Consider the following 18,475-nt stretch of genomic DNA (forward strand, 5'->3'; position numbering starts at 1 on the left):
AGTCTCTTATGACTCTAGGAGGCCGTGGTTTTATCATTTCGTAAACTGACGTAGTTCTGCCACTGATTCCTTTTCCATTTTTTTTTTTTTGGTTTCATAATCAATGTTTCACACATAGGAAATTGTTTTCTTCAATTTTTTTTATCCTCTCGTTAGAAGTAATCACACATAAAGCCTTCAAATTGAGTGCAATTGCTATATTGGACCAAATCTATTTATGTACTATTCCGGACACGGAATCTTGGCCACAACTGACATTTGACTGACAAGTATACGTGAACTAGCCTTTATTGAATATAACCCAACTTTTGACTCGATAATGCCATTTCCATGCTTTTTTGATGTCACAAGAAAAACTTCAAAGTGGTTTTTAATAATTATCATTTATTAATGACACTAATGGTTGGTTTACATCATTTTTTTTAGAAATGTCAAAAAAATGTTGGCCAAGATTCCGTGTCCGGAATAGTACTTGAGTCTTAAATTAACACGCAAATTCTTCCAAAGTTCTATATATTATTTTCTGAAGCAAATCCATTGCTAAGGGAGATAGTTTAAATGTCCCTTTTCTTTCTCGAGTGGAACCATTTTTACGGAGTATAAAAAAGGAATCAGAAAATCCAGCAATAATGGTTTTAAAATTGTCAACCAAGATTTTTGTGGTTTGGAGTAAGATATTGGTATCAAAACGTGCAACTAGTAACGATGGCTTTGACGAAATACTGAAAATGAGTAGAAACTCCTGTAAATCAACAACTCTTTTACCATGGACGAACGATTCTTCATTTACAGGGTTATTCACGAGAGACTTTCGATGAAAATTTCGTTATATGCAACCGAAACTACAATTTCCAATTGTTTCTAGCTTCCTAACCTCAATAAAGAGAAAGTGTCATGATTAATCTTATTCGCCAAGTTACTTGGATTGCTAACTTATTTCGAATTAACAAAATATCAAGTTCTAGGGGTTTCTTGTATTTTGGGTTGCATATAACGAAATTTTCATCGGAAGTCTCTCATGAATAATCCTGTATATTTTCTAAACCAGAATCTTTTGTGGGGCTTGGTGAAATACATTTTTAGGTTTTGATATGAATGGATAATGAAGGATTTTCTTCGCATTTCGTGGCTATTTATATTACCGTGTTTGCTAAAACCGGAGGTTTCTAAATCAAAATATACTATTTTACAAAAATTGGTACAGTTGGTTACAAAAAAAAAACAGGAAACGAAAATTTTCCTAATGTAAATTTGATTTTGTCCATTTGTCAATTAATTGTCTACTTGACAATACCTATCAAATAATTTTAAAAAATGTCATTCAATTTTGACGTTAATTCTAACCTATCTCTCGTAAGATGGTTGCACACTGAAAAAATTGTCAAAATGTGTCAATTTTATTTTGACAGTTCCCGTTTTTTTTGCAACCAACTGTACCACCTTCATAGTTATCGAAATTGTTTCTGTCATTAATAATTTCAACATGTTCGAAATCTTCTTCGATGTCAGTTTGTGTCAATTTGACTTGATTTGATGAAACTGTCGGTTATGTTTTGCAAACTTGTTTCGTCTTGCATAATGTGGAATTATAGGGATATTTATTGTCTATTATGTCTGAATATGAATTAATCAAAAGTTTAAAACCCGGAAGTTCTCTTGAAATGTTGTAATCTGCGTTAAATCCATCAGAAAACCAACAGTCCAAGCCTTGAGATACCCAACTAAACATTCTAATTCGGTCATCTAATATGATGCAGTTATGAATATAAAACCGAAACAACTCCAAACACCAGTAGGTGTTAATATGTTTTTTATGCACATCGTACCAAATCCGTCCAAATTTTATAATTCCATCCTGTCGTTAAACCAGCAGGATATTCTTCTGGATAAATACGATATTTCATTAAAAAAAAAAATTCTTTATTCCAGTACACGGCTCCTCCATAAGCTTGGTCTCGACGGCGTCGAGTCTCTACTCCTCGGCCGAAGAAAAACAAGCGCATGAAATCAGAAAACTCAGACGGGAATTGACAGAAGCCCAAGAGAAAGTTCAAACGCTAACGTCTCAGCTCAGCACCAATGTAAGTTTGTTCATCATTCATCTTCCTCTTTGCAAATTTTTTAATTAATCTACAACGAGGCGGAAAATTGTTACGGAAAATTTCAACAAAACTTTTCCCGTCTTATCGGATCACGTGCACGAAAGCGGGTTGTGTGTGGGTTTTTAATGGACCCGTTATGAAATCATTGTTAATGCGACTTAATGCTCGAAAATTTCGCCCGCGGCGTGATAAATCATAGAACCGAAAGACTTTTTTGGTTGGTTGCAACGTGATTGAAGATAGGAAACTGATGGAAGTCGTACGGCTCGTTGAGATTTCGTAATGGCTTATAATAACACAGGACGGACACTAGAGTTTTTGTGCCAAGAAAATAATTACACTCTAACGATTCTGTCAGATAAATCCGAGTCTCGATGGTCCTGTGTGTCAAATTTAGCCGACTTGGCTCAGTAATGTGCCATGGTATCTCTACTGAAAAAATGAAATCGGTGCGTGCGGAGGCGGTATTGGAAATGGACAATAATTCAGTGTGCACAGTTTGACACGCCGATTTTTTAAAATTAATTTATTTCTACTTTCGCTCGGCTAATCTACTACTCAAAATTGATTTATCGCAGTCAATTTGACCTTTTGTTGACAACAATGACGAATCTGGTGCGTTAGTATTTATTTTATCCCAGAATACACGATTTCAATTTGGTTCTTTCTCATTTTCGTTCGCCTTGCTCTCAATGAATATTTCGACGACCCAAATTGGACTCATTACGTTATTAGAAAAAATCCATTCTCTCATTTAAGCAATGCAGACGTAATTTCTTCTCTCGGGGTGTTTTTAATTCTGCGTTTGTGGCGCTTGAAAAATAAACATCAAAGTAAATGAACGAAAAAGGTTTGGTAGGAGCGACATCTGGTAACGACACAACTCCGGTGCTCCTCTCTAAATTCTCCCATTCAATATGGCCCTCCCCTGTTGAAATTATCACCAGAAGTGCCACATATCCTCCTGCAGGTGTTACGAACACGATCCAGATCGTATACTATCCACATCCATACGTCATACGACGTAAGAGCGACACACAGTTGCGCGTTTTGTTCTCGGAAGGCGAGTTTTTACCTCAACGATTGGAATTTTCAAGAGCGATTGTCCACCTCAACTCCTTAAATAGAAGAAACCTGCCCGACAGCCACTAATCCCATCCGGTAGGAGTAAGCTCACGCAGCATTTCTGCCACATCTATAATGTAGATGCGAGATAGAATCGTTGATTATCACTAATGAGACAGATTTGTGGCCGTCGCGACAAATGTTTCACTTGGCAGGAGGTTTATTGTTTATGTTTATATTGTGTCGAAAAGCCAGGAAGGTATTTGCCGAACCGCTACGTTCGCCGTTAGAGACACCTGTCGATGAAAAAATGGACGAGGGACGTGCGTTTGACAGTTGACGGGTCACGTGTCGTTGTACCGTTGTGTATTATTAATTCGGTCGGTTTTAATCCGCTGTCAGTTTCAGTCAAGCTGAAAACGAGCGAAAATGTCGCTCGGGATGAAATTAAAAAATTTTCTTTCGTAAAATTTTCACGACAAAAAGATTTGAACGATAATCACCGTACGCTGTATTTGTATTGATTCAGATGTACACATATAATAATAAATTTAGTCTGTTACGAAAATAAAAATTTTATTGAGTAGATCGCTGCTTTGCATTCGAGATGATGTGCAGCCAATCACAATAATTATGAACCAATTGAAACCAATCTGCACAACTCGTAAATTATTATTATTCACTGTAGATTTTATAGGTATTTATTTTTCAAGACTCGTTTAATCAGTCCTGTATTGATTTATTTGTTTTTAAATTTGGTGGTTCGTATCAAGATTACGTAATTGACAGGACACCCGGCCCAGATCACTTGAAAATGTTTTCGCAATAATGATTAAAAAAAGTTAATAGAGTAATAGAAGGATTTTTAAAATTGTTCTTTCTTATGCAAATTTTTTAATGGTTAGTGAAAGTTATAATGGTAATTATTTAAATGTACTGTTCAATTTTAGAAATATTGACGACCGGTCAGATGTATAATTAATGGGACTTTCGTAATCTGTGAAAATAATTAGGGGCCAGGTCGGGGAGGCGATTATCAATAGTTTCATTTTATTCCTCGGGATCGGGTAGTCAGTTTTTCTAAAAAAAAAAACAACGCATTTTTGAGACGAGATTATAATTAATACAGTGTGGAACAAAATGATTTTCATCTAGTTTGCTTTGGAATTTTTGCACATGTAAATATTCCTGCACCGCTCTATTTTTTTTTTTTTTGAAGTGCCGAACTATTAGTTCTGTCAATAAATGTCATCAATCGAATTGACAATTGTTGCAATTTACAAAATTGAATTAACAAACGTTGGTGGCCACTTTCAACACTAGCTGTGACTTGCTTTTATTAGCTCCTTTTTAATTTCAATGTCAACTTTGCATTCATATCCCTTCGCAATAAATCACATTTGGAACTTGGATATACAGGGTGTCTCAGCTAAGACTTTCGAGCCTAATAACTCAGTTATTTTCCAGCGGATTTTTGTGAAATTTAACATGCAGATATTTTAGACGGTGAAGAATAAAATCCCATTAATGCAATCACCCAAGTCTTAAAAACGTAATTTTTACATGCCTTTTTAAAATGTTGAATCAATTAAAAGATTTACATAAAAAATTGATCGTCAATAAAAAATGCTGTAGGCATTGAAAGACGTCTGGTTTGCAAGAGAAAAGCAAAAAACTGTGATAACGTGGCTGCAAATGCAAAAACGTAGACGCGTATGAAACAAACGCACAATTTTGCAGAATTTTGGTCATCCCTTTTCGAGAAGCGCAGGTGACATATTTGACGTTTATCTTGCTAACCTTACAAACACTTACAAAGTTAAAGACAACATTTGGACGTAATTTATTATACTGGATGCTTTAATTCTTCCATAAAGGACACGATCGGGATATTTTAGCAAGGTAATTTAGTTCACGTACGCTTCCTGTGTCTTCAAATAAATTGACGACTCTCTTAACCTTATATTTTGTAAAGCCTACATTTGGATAGTGTTCCACGAGGAAACGAACTGTGTCATTGAAGTTCTTACGACACTCTCCATAGGCAATTTTTTTTCCTTTTTCAAGAATATTAAAATTTCCGCCGCTGTAGTCTATTTTTAGAGTAATAAATTTTCACAATTTGACGTTTCTAATAAAGCGCGCCCAATTTTGACAGACTTTAAAGGGTGTACAAAATGTTGCTTGGCAATTAATCATCAATTGTTTCAAAAGGTAACTGCTCAAATACCTTCAAATTTTACATTAAATTTTTAACGACAAAATCTAATCTTTTCGTTGAATCAGACAAGTGATTTACTTAATTGTTTGTATAGACCTCTATTTTTTAATGTTTAACAATCTAATAATAATCATTTAAGTATTATATCCCAAGTGCAAAAATTTTTATCGGAAATTTTTTTGCCAATGAACGAAAACATCCATAAATGAGGTCAGAAGACCAATTATTAGCAAATAAGAGCACGAGACGAAGTCGAGGGCTTTTATTTGATAATAATTGGTCTTCTGACCGAATAATTTATGGATGTTTGAGTTCATTAGCAAAAAAATTGCCGATATTAATTTTGCACGTGGGGTATACGGCTGATTATTTCCTGAATAGAATGAAACCAAACGCATTATTTCCAATCCTTTTTATTCAAAATAATTTAAAAAAAAAACAGGTACCGACATTTTTTATCAGATTATTGCACATGTGCATTTTAGAGAAACTTTATCGGGTTATTTTTTGTTTTCTCGTTTTGATTGGTCAATATTTGTCACGCAATTGGTTGCTAAACACATGAAGGAAATAATAGCGCATAATTTTCGATAAAGGAAACATGTGTTAAAATTACATTTTTTAACTTGAGGTAATTTTATTATTACTAATTGAACCTTCACGGTCTAAAATATCTGCATTTTAAATTTCATAAAAATCCGTTGGCAAATAACTGAGATATTAGGATAGAAAATCTTAGCTGAGACAGCCTGTGTATTTTGAGGTTAGGCTTTTTCTTTTTTTTTTTTGTAGAGCGGCATTTCATATTTTTACAAGGGTAATGCAAAGGTAACTAGATGAAAATCATTTTATTCCACACTGTTTTTACGTGTGATCACTTTGTGTGTCATTTTGGCGCGAACGCCAACCGCAACCGCAGTACTGAATAAGACTCGAAGAATTTTTCTCGACAATAATTGTCGAACGCTTCTCTGCAGTAGCATAAACGTCAGAGATGATTACGAGAAAAATCAGAAGCATTTCCGTTTCCTATTCGGCAGTGATGGGATTTGCTTTGCAGAAAAGATCGTTCTGGGAAATGACCGATACAAATTCGGAAAAAACACAAAGGGACTACCTGGACTAGTACCATTTCCGTGGACCGCCAACGTCGGCTGAGCTAATCGCTTACCGGGAAGACTTGTTGTAATTATCTCCGATTTTATCTTTACCAATTTCCTATCGCTTATTTCGCATGATTATAATGTTGAGAGTCGTCTGCCGAAAAAATTCAAATATCGTTAATTTATTCATCTGCATTCTCCGACCATCACAGTCCAGAAAAACCGTTAATTGGCAAGATAAATAGCTCATAATTGCGGCGATTACCTCTGAATGGACGTTTCTGTAAGTATGTTGACATTGTAGTTCTAAGATTACTATAAATAAAATATGTACAACACTCCCGAGTATTCCTAGGCAGCTGTGCGTGGATTGTTTAAATTATTCTCTTCAATTTGAGACGTGGCCGGTTGAGCACACGATTTTTCTTTCGTTGGTTGGAGTACTCTCTGGTCTAGACGACGTCACAAGTCGTCCATAAATCAAAGTTTGACGGAAACCAGCGACGGGTACCACATAGAGGGTACCACGGTCGTGAGCCGATCGTTTTTTCCACACTTGTTGGCTCACGATTAGGAGGAAGTCGGTTTTGAGTACCCAGAACCGTTCAAGATGGACTGGGTCTAGGTCGTTCAGATTTCACGGACGACGTCGTGGTTTGTCGATTAGGGTGCGGAGGGAAGGTTTCCGCGTTTGTTTATTTATTCAAACCAATGACGAGAACTGCAGTGGTACCGGCTCAGTTGTCATTCGCACCTGTTCGTATTTATGGTAATTTGGTGTTTCTCGCCTTTGGTTGTTGAGTTCTGAACGAAGGAAGTCGGCTACTAATGGTCGTTTGTGACCTTTCGAAATCTAGTTAGTGTCGATTTCTCTGCTAATATCCGTCATTAGACGCGGACTGTTCTAAAAGCTTTGATATTGAGAGAAAAATTGGCAAGTCCGTGAGAAACAAGTTAAATCCACTGAAAATGGAAATTTTTAATTACGTTTTGTACCAAGATTTAAGCTACGCCTCCGATGCCTTTTCCTTTTTTGTTTGCGCTTGAGATTGACTTCCTCTTGAAAGACAGTACTTGCTGAAAGTAACATTTCATTAGTTTGCTCTGCCACTACATAATTACAGATTTGACTGTGGAATTTGACTTTTTTTCTCGTGGTTGTAAAGTAATGCAAAAATGCACGCTCATCGTGTTTCGTAATACGAACCGGCATCGTTATTACTTTTTGCCTTGGTATCTAGTAATCACGTTTTTTCCAAATGTGGTGGCCATTAAGTAATGAACTTCATTATCCGACGTGCTTTAATTTAATTACACGAGAGAAGTTGGTCGTATTGTTGCAAGTGTGGACAGCTGAGGTACTGAGCGAGCAAATTTGTTTGTAAATTAATATACATATTTTTATTTTTTGAATAGTGTCGTAAAACGTGCACAAAATAAGCAAAATGTAAACAACAGGCCTAACAAAATAATGAAACGAATACAATAGAGTCGTATGGGACTACAGGTTCGTCCCGGCTTGATCTCTACTTTTATGTCAGTTTTACGACGTAAACATTATCCAGAAGGTATTAAGTTTACTTCAAATAGGTCGTAAAAGATGGACGCGACTTCTTTTGGCTTAATTTAATAATTTCTCTTAAACGCTGTAAAAAGAGGAAAAGAAAAGTTGCAGATGGTCCGAAAAATTTCGAAAAAAATTCCAAAAGACAAGTTCTTTATGTAGTTTTGCAATTGTATGGATGCAGATTGCAAATAGAGTTCTTCTAATGTTTCGAATAATGGTAATATTTTCTTTCTCGTTGACTTTTTCCAAAACCAAGATTTACTCCAGTTGGCCAGCTATAAATGAAGCTATTGAAAGAAAGAGTGAAGAATAAAACTGTTTGTTCTTAGTTCTAAAAGTATGTATTTAGCGTAGGTGCTGCCAAAAAAAAATGCCATTCAATTTGAACATTTATTTTGATTGTTTATTTTTATTTGAAAGAGACGTTTTACTTTCAAAATTGTGCATTTTGGATGTTCTTTTAATTATGTACATACTTGTTTTAGTTTGTTAATATCAAAAATATTTCGCCGGTATTGCAACTTGTATTAAAATTCGGCCATGTTAGTACATATCATTTTCTTATCAACTTTTTTTTTTTGTGGAAATCGGCGTAAAAGTAGGATTCCACTGTCACCGTTTTTCACATTTAAAAATCCATATTTCAGGAATACTCAATCCAAAGGTTACATAGGTCTTCCTAAATCTGCAAAAAAGTTGAAGGTTGCCATTTAAAAAAACCTGATGACATTGAGCGGAAACGGAAAGGGGTCGAAAAATGTTTCTTAAAAAAAAATGACCTGTCCGGGTTCTTTAACGCAAAACTTGACGGAAAACAAAATATTTTCGTTGTTCTAAACTTTTGGTGCTCAAGCAAAAAATTTTGTTTTATTATAATTTTTTTATCTACGATTGTGTAAAAAGTAGTCATTTTTTGTACTAAAAATCGTTGTCAAAGTTGACGTTTTGTGGAACTGACGGAATCGTGCCATAAAACTTTTAGTGCACGCTTTTATGGCATAGAACTGTCAGAATATAGCAATACAATTCTCTGGAAACATTGTTTAGAAGTATTTTGCTAAACGACGTGGTTCTCAACGACTTCGGTTATTCATAAAATATTGAATCAATAATAATTATTTTATACAAATTTATGTTGAAACCGGTGCGATGATCTCTCGTAGATAAAATGTTATAAGACATACGTGTAAAAAGTTCCCCTGTTGCACTCACATCCTTTAAAATACTCCCTCGTACCTCGGTCGTAAAGGATAACCTTTTACACTTATATTTAAATAACTACTAATCCACTCATGCTTCACCAAATCTTCTAAACATTATACAGGGTGTTTCTGAAATACGTGTGTTAATTTTAACCAGTGAAAGAACTCGCCAATTTATGAAACTTTTCTCTATAACATTTTGTAAAATTTGTAAAAATATTCCAAGATTTTTTGCCCCACAATTTTTACCAAACGAGTCGTTTTGTGTGATTAACTAGTTTCTATTTTTTGTAACCATGAGAATCTAAATTTTGATTATTTATTTTTTTCTATAACAATGGAACTTTTTAACAACGCTCTGTTTCTATTACAACAGAAAATTTTCGCCCTTACCCATAGGCGGGTATACACTTTGATGGTTAATTTATTCCAAATTTTAAATCAATTTGTATTGCTTTTTCGTAAAAATGCTATAGAGATTTGGCGCGTTCTTCCACTGGTTAAAATTAACACACGTATTTCAGAAACACCCTGTATTGGATTATTATCAACTACATATTAATTGTTATTAGTAAACACAATCAAGACAGGGGAGAAATTCTACATTTTGATTTTTTTTTAATATGCCCTAAACATCACAATTTTCAAACCATGCAACAAAGCTTGTCCACCAAGACTACCTGATCTGAACTCCATAAACATATGTATTTCGTGTAGTTTCCCCTTTTTTTCTATACATATTAAAAGAGTCAGACACATTGACAATTCCCAATCATTATAACCTGAGATTTCACCGGAAACATTATTTTTTCCTTTCCCCTCTATTTTTTCCCTGGTCACTATAAAAACATAATTTTTCTTTGTCAAAACACGTACGACCCAAAACTTCGCACGCCGCCCCCGACCCTCACTCACGTCTAGTTAGTCCCAGATGAACTGCAACTCTGCGTGTTATTGGTTCGGGGCGGGATCACCAGTCGGAAAGTCTTCGTAGCCGCCGTAGTAGTAGTCATTCAGTCTGTTTACGGCAGTGGAACAGTACGGAAACCTCGAAACGTGTACTATTCCTCACGTGTTCGGTTCGGATCGCTTTGACGTCTTATTTATTGCAAATAACACGCGAACAACCGATAAGTGAGTGATTTCCAACAGTTGCAGTGTTTCGTTTTTGGTTCCGGATTGATGGAATGGTGCGAAAGATCGGTACCCAAAATGGGTTCATTTTTTCGGAGGTGTAAAAACATCCAAAGCGGGTTCAAGTGACCGAAAATGATCACCTTTCGGCAAACAAAACCGTACCCGAAGACCAAATCCGTCGATAATTTGTGTAAATGTATGCAAACGGTTCCGATAAAGTAAAACACCTTTAACCCAAAAGTGGCACTGGCGTATTATGCAAATCGACGTTTTCAAATTGTCGATTGATAAGTGAGTGACGGTGACGAAATCTTTTCGCCACTCTCGAACCACCATCTATTTAAATAAATAAATGATCGGCTTTGTGCCTGGACACGTCCCGGAACCCGCACGCTCCTCTTGGTTCTTTTGACGTGCTAAACGCCGCCGCCTTTTTCTTCTTTTTTCTTCGTTACGTGAGTTGCAAATTGAATTCTTCGTCCTACGAAATGAAGAATGACTGGCATCCGACCGAGGAGCAACGCCTAATTATTGGCGAGATTTTGGCGTAATCAGTGTCAAAAGTCCGTCGATTGAATCTTGTTTCTGTTTCTTCTCGCGTCCCCCGGGGTCGTTTTCTAATTTTTTTTCGCGTGGAAACCGTGCCACCCAAACTGGTTATCTCTTGTAAATATTGTGCTGATCGTTGCAAAATCCTAATATTGTCTTTGCCGAACTAACCTAGTTTTTGGTCGCGTCTTGTCAGTTTGTGTTTGTTTTGCGAGCGACAGGAAGTGTTGTTTTTCGTTTTGGACTAATTGTTGCGGATGCGAATGGATCTTGTCCGTTGCAGAAGAGACTCATTGAAACCAATTAAAATACAATTAAGACACTTGTCTTTCAATTTGTTCAGATGACGGTATCTGTTTTGTTACGCAATCAGATTGCCATTTCTAAATCTCTCTCTTTTTTTTCCCTGGTATTCGGACGGTATGTCCAATTAAATTATAAAATAGTATTTTTTTCGGCCCCGGGCAGCCAATCGTGTTGTTCAAAAAGTCAGGTTTCGAGTTTTATCGACGTTGTGATCTCCGAAAAAACATCCAGTTTCTACAAATTGAACTGATAAAAACTGCAATCGTATATTTATCGCTGTAACTGTAATTTTTTGTAAAAAAACAAATTGTGAAACCACGAGAACATTTTCTTTTGGTTGCAGATTAATTTGGAAATGTGTACAGTCGGTGGTCTAGTACCTACCAAACTTGCACGAATTGTAGTCGGATTATAATGACGGTTATAAAAACAACGTCGACCTCCAGTTTTACGAGTTTTAAATTTTTTTTCTTCACGGGTCATTAAAATATTATTGTATGTTGAATAATTTTTAAAATTAAAGTATGGTTGATGATTAACGCTAAAATTTGCCATATAGAATTATGCTTATTTTGACCTTGCCTTAAAAATAAAATAATGTCACGTTTTAAAATGTTTACTTACACATTTAAATATTTTCCAAAATAGTTTTACGATGATGATTGAAATACAATATTGTTTTGCAACAAACAGAATTGAAAGGAATCGTCTACCTTTAGTAAAAACACACAAAATTGTATGTACCTCAAAAAGTAAATGTCATTTTATTTTTTGACAGAATTGTTTAAACATTTTTTCCGAGTTCTACATGAAGCCAGTAGCTCGTGGTTAAAATTTTACCGTGCATTTCAGGAACAGCCTGTACATATTACATATTTATTAAGGATTTATTTATAGCATGGAATGGACTAGATAATATAAAAATTAAAAACATATTAACTCTAAGAGTAGTTTAAATAGGATCTTAAAGATTTTGTACGTCATAGACGCAAAAATTAATATGTAATCAGAAATCTAGGTACAATAAATAAAAATAGAAAAATGTAACAGAATAAATACCAAGAAAAATCTGTAAAATGTTTACAAAATGCAATGTCTCAAGGAATTGTGACAATCATGAATGAACGAATTAAATACATAAATCAAAAAACAAAAATACATAATTCACAATTATTTATACAGAGTGTCCCAGAACTTCCTCCCCAGAGAAAAAAGGGAGTATTTGAGTAAATGTGATCATCTAAATTTTAAAGAAAAAAAAGTCCCATCTCAAGCGATAATCGAGAAAAGACGTCCTAAACTTGACCAATCAATTGTTGCGATATCAATAATTACTTCGCTGTCTATTCTAGCTTAACAATACCACTACCAACCGATTATAAATGTTTTTTCTTTGTTTGATTGTCGACACGTTTTAAGTTTTATGTTGGCATGCCCAATTTTCAAATTGAAGTATGTACATACAGTGTGTCCCCGGATAGGTGAAACGACTCTTGTAAAAGATAAAAAAAATTTCGATTTAAAATTTCGTTTTTTGAAGTTTAGCCCTGGTTGGTTTAAGACTAATTTTTAACAGGATTTTAATTTTGAAAAGTCAAGTATGCCTTGGAAATTTTCAAAAAAAAACTATTTTCCTGTAAAGTGCCTTTTATGTGGTAAATACGACAAAAAGTTATTAAGAAAAGTTGTTTGGAATCAACATCTAGCCCTTTAGACAAAATTTCAAAATCATCGGCCAACCATGATTTTTCTTTTTTTTCCATTTAATCTAGTTTTAATCTAGGTGTGAATTTTTTTTACTCATAATAAGAGAACTGTTAAAAATAAAATTCTTTGATTTGCGAAATAAACATTTAAAAAAAGATGAAAAATCATGGTTGGCCGATGATTTTGAAATTTGGTATAGGAGCCTAGATGTTGATTTTAAACAACTTTCCTTAATAATTTTTTGTCGTATTTGTCACATAAAAGGTATGTACTTTACTCTACAGGAAATAAGTTTTTTTGAAAATTTCCAAGTCATACTTGATTTTTCAAAACCAAAATCCTGTTAAAAATTAGTATTTAACCAACCCGGGCTGAACCCTAAAAAATGAAAATTTAAATCGAAAATTTTTTGTTACGAGTCGTTTCACCTATCCGGGGACACACTGTATATGACCCAAAAGTTAAATAAAACGAAATTGTCATTATCAAACTTTATTTTTTCTAAATGGTTTTTACCACGGAGCTGAACGCGTTTACTGTAATGGCTTTTGAGGTGGATTAAAAAATGAAAAGTAATTCACGTTAGTAAGAGCTGTTTTCAGCATTATTTTGTCAAATCTTATTTACTTACAACAACACTAAACGTCCAAATCCTGATTTAAAATATGAATCAAGAGATGAGACGTTGGCAATGGCGAAGGTTACTAATTGCTCAGGGACGCCGATCCACTAAATTTACTTACTTTACGATTTGTAGTCACTTGGGATAGTACCGGGTGATTATACATAAATGATTGTGACTTTTTTTCTTAGGTTGAGAATATTTTTCATAAATTATTTTGGCAAACTTGATACCTTAATCAACACATTGGCGTACGTACGTCATTTTGACATTTTATGTATTAATAAATTGTGTCAAATAGGCGAGGACGCCTATGTTTATGTCAACTATCACATTAAAAAAACAATAATATTACCAACCTATGAAAAAAAGTCACATTCATTTATAATCACCCGGTATTTCCAATGAGACTTTCGCTGACAGAATAGTAACTAGATTACCACGCGTTGAAAATTAGTTTTCATGTGGCGCGAAAATTTAAATTCACTCTTGGGTATAAAATAAGTCAATATGTATTTTTTAGGGTAAATTGAGACAACGAAACAGGTTATGTAATTAAAAACAAAAAAGAATAGCTATTGTTTTAGACGTTTATTAAAATTATTGCAATTCATCAAGTCACGACCATCCAACAAAAAGTGTATTTTCGTTATTTATTAGTTAATATTTACCACCAATTATGTATTACTATACCGTGGTAAACTCCGTACGGTGATAGATTGTACGTTTTTAAATTCTAGTTGCAAAACATAAAGCAGTGAAAAATACTAAACTCTCCATCTCAATTGTTTCACGTTATGTAGAAAACCGTTGTATCCCTGCATATTAATTCCCGCCACACTACTCTCTGGGTCTGTCTTCTGTCAAAAAACGTACAATCTATCAGAGTACGGAGTAATTAACTCTTTTCTAAAGAAATATGCCCAAAGACGTTTGAGCTAGCGCTCGGTTACAAAAACAATTTATTCTTTTACTAAAATTGTATATAACTTGTAGCACAAAACACCTAATAAAACCAAAGAATTGTCAAGTGAAACTGGAAGTTGTTGTCATAACGAGACATGGCCGAGGTAGAAACACAAGCCCGCCAAAACATTTTGCGAGTATGTACCAACATAATAATGTATTCATGTTTCAAATGTAATGTATTAGTTTTGGTATTTTTTGTTACATTTTATTACGTGACTTAATTTAAAAAATACAACTTAGCGGAAATATGTGCTACAGTAACGATGTACAAGCGGTCGGAAAGCTGCAAATTGTTCGCATTGTCTCTGAACTGGTCTCTCCTTTAGAAACTTTCTTTCTTCATGCGAAAAACTATTCCTCGCAGCTCCCATTAGTTCTGTTCGAACGGATATTCAGCGTAACGTCCAATTTTCTCATCACACATACTCCAATTTTTTCCTCTCGTCAACATCAATCAGGTCTGATGGAAAAAATCATTCCAGGCGATTCGCCACGGCATCGACTTTTGCCGAACCAATTTCCGAAAAATTCGCCCGGGAAACTCTTTTCAATTAAGAAGCGATTGTTCTTGGCCGACCACACCTCGGAATCCATCAAGCTAATTGAATAAGCGTTTGAAAAACGACCCAACACCCCGCTCTCCATTACGTTATTAAACGTGTAGCGTGAGTCAGATTGGCGTTATCGATGTTAATAAGTTGAACGGTGGTGGTGAGGATGATCGGATTTTTCACGGACTTTTTCGTTAAGTGATTGGTTCAGACGTTCACCTAAAAATACAACAGGATGTCCTCACTTGAAGGAGTGAAGGAGTTAAAAGCTTAAATTGCGTAAAGTGGCGGTAGGCGGCAGACACCCTGCTTTGTTTTTTGGTTTTGTAATTTTTCGAACACTTTAGTGTGTCACTCATAAAATTTATACATCCACAGAAATGACATTCTCGTTTTTTAACGATGAATTTTCAATTAACCAAACCCAGATTGGTCGACCTTAAAATGCGTATCGTTTCATTGTTTACCAAGCACGAATCAATTGTGCGAAATTGCTTTTGGATTAATACTGATCAGTGCCGAACCATTCCATCAATCTATTTTTTTTTGCGAACGTGTATTTCTAAGTTGAGTGAAGCTTGCAGTCGTGAAATGTCCCACGTTTGTTGGCGATAAATAATGCCGTGTTCGACGGTCCACGATGGTTTCGCCACTATCAGGAGACCTCGAGTGGGTCCCCCGAGGGCCCCTCCGCGACCCCCGTCTTTGGCCAGCGTCCCCGAAGATCCCCGCATAGGATGTCCGACTTCGCCCTTCGGAAGACCGACGGTGCCGTGGTGGGAATTGGCCACCAGGAGGAGTCGCTACCGTTCCTGTCCCACGCTAGAACTGCACGTTAGTATTGCCGTGGTGGGTCGACTAATTAACCCACGAGCCGATCGATCGATCGATCAATTTTTCGATCGTCGATTTTGATACACGAGTGAACGAATTTTTTTTGTCGCCGTTGCGAAACCATCATCCAGCGTCGTGAGCCAAGGACGGTTTCGAGTCGACACAAAAAAATGGGCGATAATACCCATTTGTTGCCGTAAATTCAACCAATACGAGACGAAACTGAGCAAGTGTGACACTAAATAAAATTAATGACTGGAATTAAACGATTCGCGGTTGCGGAACTAATGGTGATCCGGCGGGAAGTGAAAGAAACTTCAAGAAATAATCGGAGGAATGTGGGATGAGGAGAACGATTAATTTTGATCGGGATTGAAAGCGATTAATTTATTGATGGCAGTCGTTGCAGTTTCCGGTTTTAAACGCTTTGAACTTCACCCACAAACTTATCGGTTACGCGATAGATCCTTTGACGTAAACAGATAATTTGCGCAAACATTTACGTTGCGTTGTTTTATCAATTTGTTAGATCAATTCAGAAAATTTATTGTATTACCTAATTACCGATTGGACGGCTGAGTTGTAGTGTTAACTAAACCATGTTCGTTTTAAAACTGGTAAAAAATTTTAAATCAGGATAAATAGGCACGGCAAGCCGGTGATTAACAAAATTGGAATTATCGCGCGTTCAAATTAAATCCTGGGCTGGGAAGGCGTTGGAAACCATCAATTGTTGTGCTTTTTTAAAGCGTGTAGCATGTTGACAGCTAACCTAAAATTTAGAGCCAAAAAAATATTTCCTTTTTTTCTTTCTTTGCAATGTTTTACATTAAAATAGAATGACTTAACGATTCCTATTCTCGAAGCAAATATCTAAGGCCACTCTTTGCTGAAAACAAACATGTTCCATTATGTCCCGATGAAACATAAACAAATGTCATTCGTGTCAAACGGCGGGAAATTCAAACTTTACACTGTTATAAACGGTTTCGTTTTTCCAACGCCTACTCAGCCCAGGATTTCATGTAAACCCGCGATATTTCTTCTTTAAATGTGCTATTTTTCTTTGTAATTTTTTTTTTTACTTCTCAAATGATATAATCTGTATTTTAGAGTCATCGCTTTGTCGACAACTCTCGTACGGCTTCTCCCATTTCTAAAACGAACAGAGTATGTGAGTTTTGTCGATCATATATCATGTCCAGTGGGCTGGGCTCGGGACAGATATTAGCACAGAAATAATTAAAATATTATGCCATGCATTATGATAATATTTGAGATCAATAAAGACGTAGGTGTAAATATTTATTTATCGTTTGATGACCTTGTGAGACAAACCAAATATCGTACGCAATCAATTTTATGCAACACTAAATACAAAACCCATTTGGTCGAACGATTAAAAGTTAAAAATACCCACACGGACGGTACAGGTGATGTCATGTTACGATTTCAAATCATCATCTTATTATCGAAAATGTCGAAGCGAATTAAAATCGTGACCTCAACAGAAAAACTGCGTCTCTCTTTTCTCCGTTGTTGTTTGTTGCCGGATTATCACCCGGAATGAACGTTTGTCATTTGACGCAATCAATTCGGGGATAATGATCGAGTCGAATTTTTTTTAAAACGGAACGCTCCAACCTTTCGAAACGAAATTAGTGTCACGAATAAAATATCGCTTTTTGCATCCGCAATATTATTTGAAACGATGACGTGGGCGTTTTCGTTTGCACTCTCGTCCTTTGTTTGGGGGACAAACGGGGGGTGCGTTTACGTTGCATCATATTAAGGTGACTAATGAACTGTAACGCTTTGCCCATCGGGGAAGAGTATTTTTTCGGTGGTAGAAGAACAGGCACACGCAAGGATAATCGAGGCCTCGGTCGGTATAAACACGTTTACACGTGACACGAGTGAAGGTTTGATTATAATTTAGTGTAATGGAGGATCGGTGTGTAAAAAAGATTCGATGTGTCATGACCGGCCAGAGTCGTGTCTTAGCTAGGTTCAACACGCAATCAAGCCGGACGGAAAGACGGAAGAGAAAACTTGTAAATAATAATAATCATGATGATGATCTTGATCATGATGAATGGGTTATAAAGAGAAGACGAAAGGGAAATTGTGAATTTGGGAAAAACTATGATGATGATAATATCTAATAATAATGATGATGATGACAAATAAGTTCAAGGTGAAGACAAAGCAAAGTTGTCAAGTTTAAATGTAATAACTTTATTTTGTAACGGAAAAGAAACGAAGTGATTATATAAGTAGACAAAACTCAATTAGGTAGACCAACTTCTTGAATTTTTACTGTGGACTGCTTTGAGATGAGATTCATCAAAGGACATAGACCATAAAATACAGCGTGATTTTGAAGGTTGTGCAGATATTTTAACCTGAGGTAGTACGTGTCAAAAGAAGACAAAATAACCCAACTTGCCTTATACAAATGTTAATGGTTTACAAGAAAATCAAAGGAATCACTTTGTTTGGGAAACGCTGAAAAATTTCAAATTTGGCGGGCAGTTTTG

The 18,475-nt window shown here is 35.6% G+C and overlaps 1 protein-coding gene across 7 annotated transcripts in view; it reads left to right on the plus strand.

Annotated features, from left to right (window-relative positions):
* sick (sickie) overlaps nucleotides 1-18,475 on the plus strand; it is a 189,420-nt gene that overhangs the window by 148,462 nt on the left and 22,483 nt on the right. For all 7 annotated transcript variants that reach the window (XM_069056865.1, XM_069056862.1, XM_069056861.1 and 4 more), the window contains one exon: nucleotides 1,930-2,081. In XM_069056865.1, coding sequence (XP_068912966.1) covers nucleotides 1,930-2,081 — 152 coding nt within the window. The remainder of the gene's footprint in view (nucleotides 1-1,929; nucleotides 2,082-18,475) is intronic.

This window comes from Tenebrio molitor, chromosome 8, assembly GCF_963966145.1.
Source record: "Tenebrio molitor chromosome 8, icTenMoli1.1, whole genome shotgun sequence".
Lineage (NCBI taxonomy): Eukaryota > Metazoa > Arthropoda > Insecta > Coleoptera > Tenebrionidae > Tenebrio > Tenebrio molitor.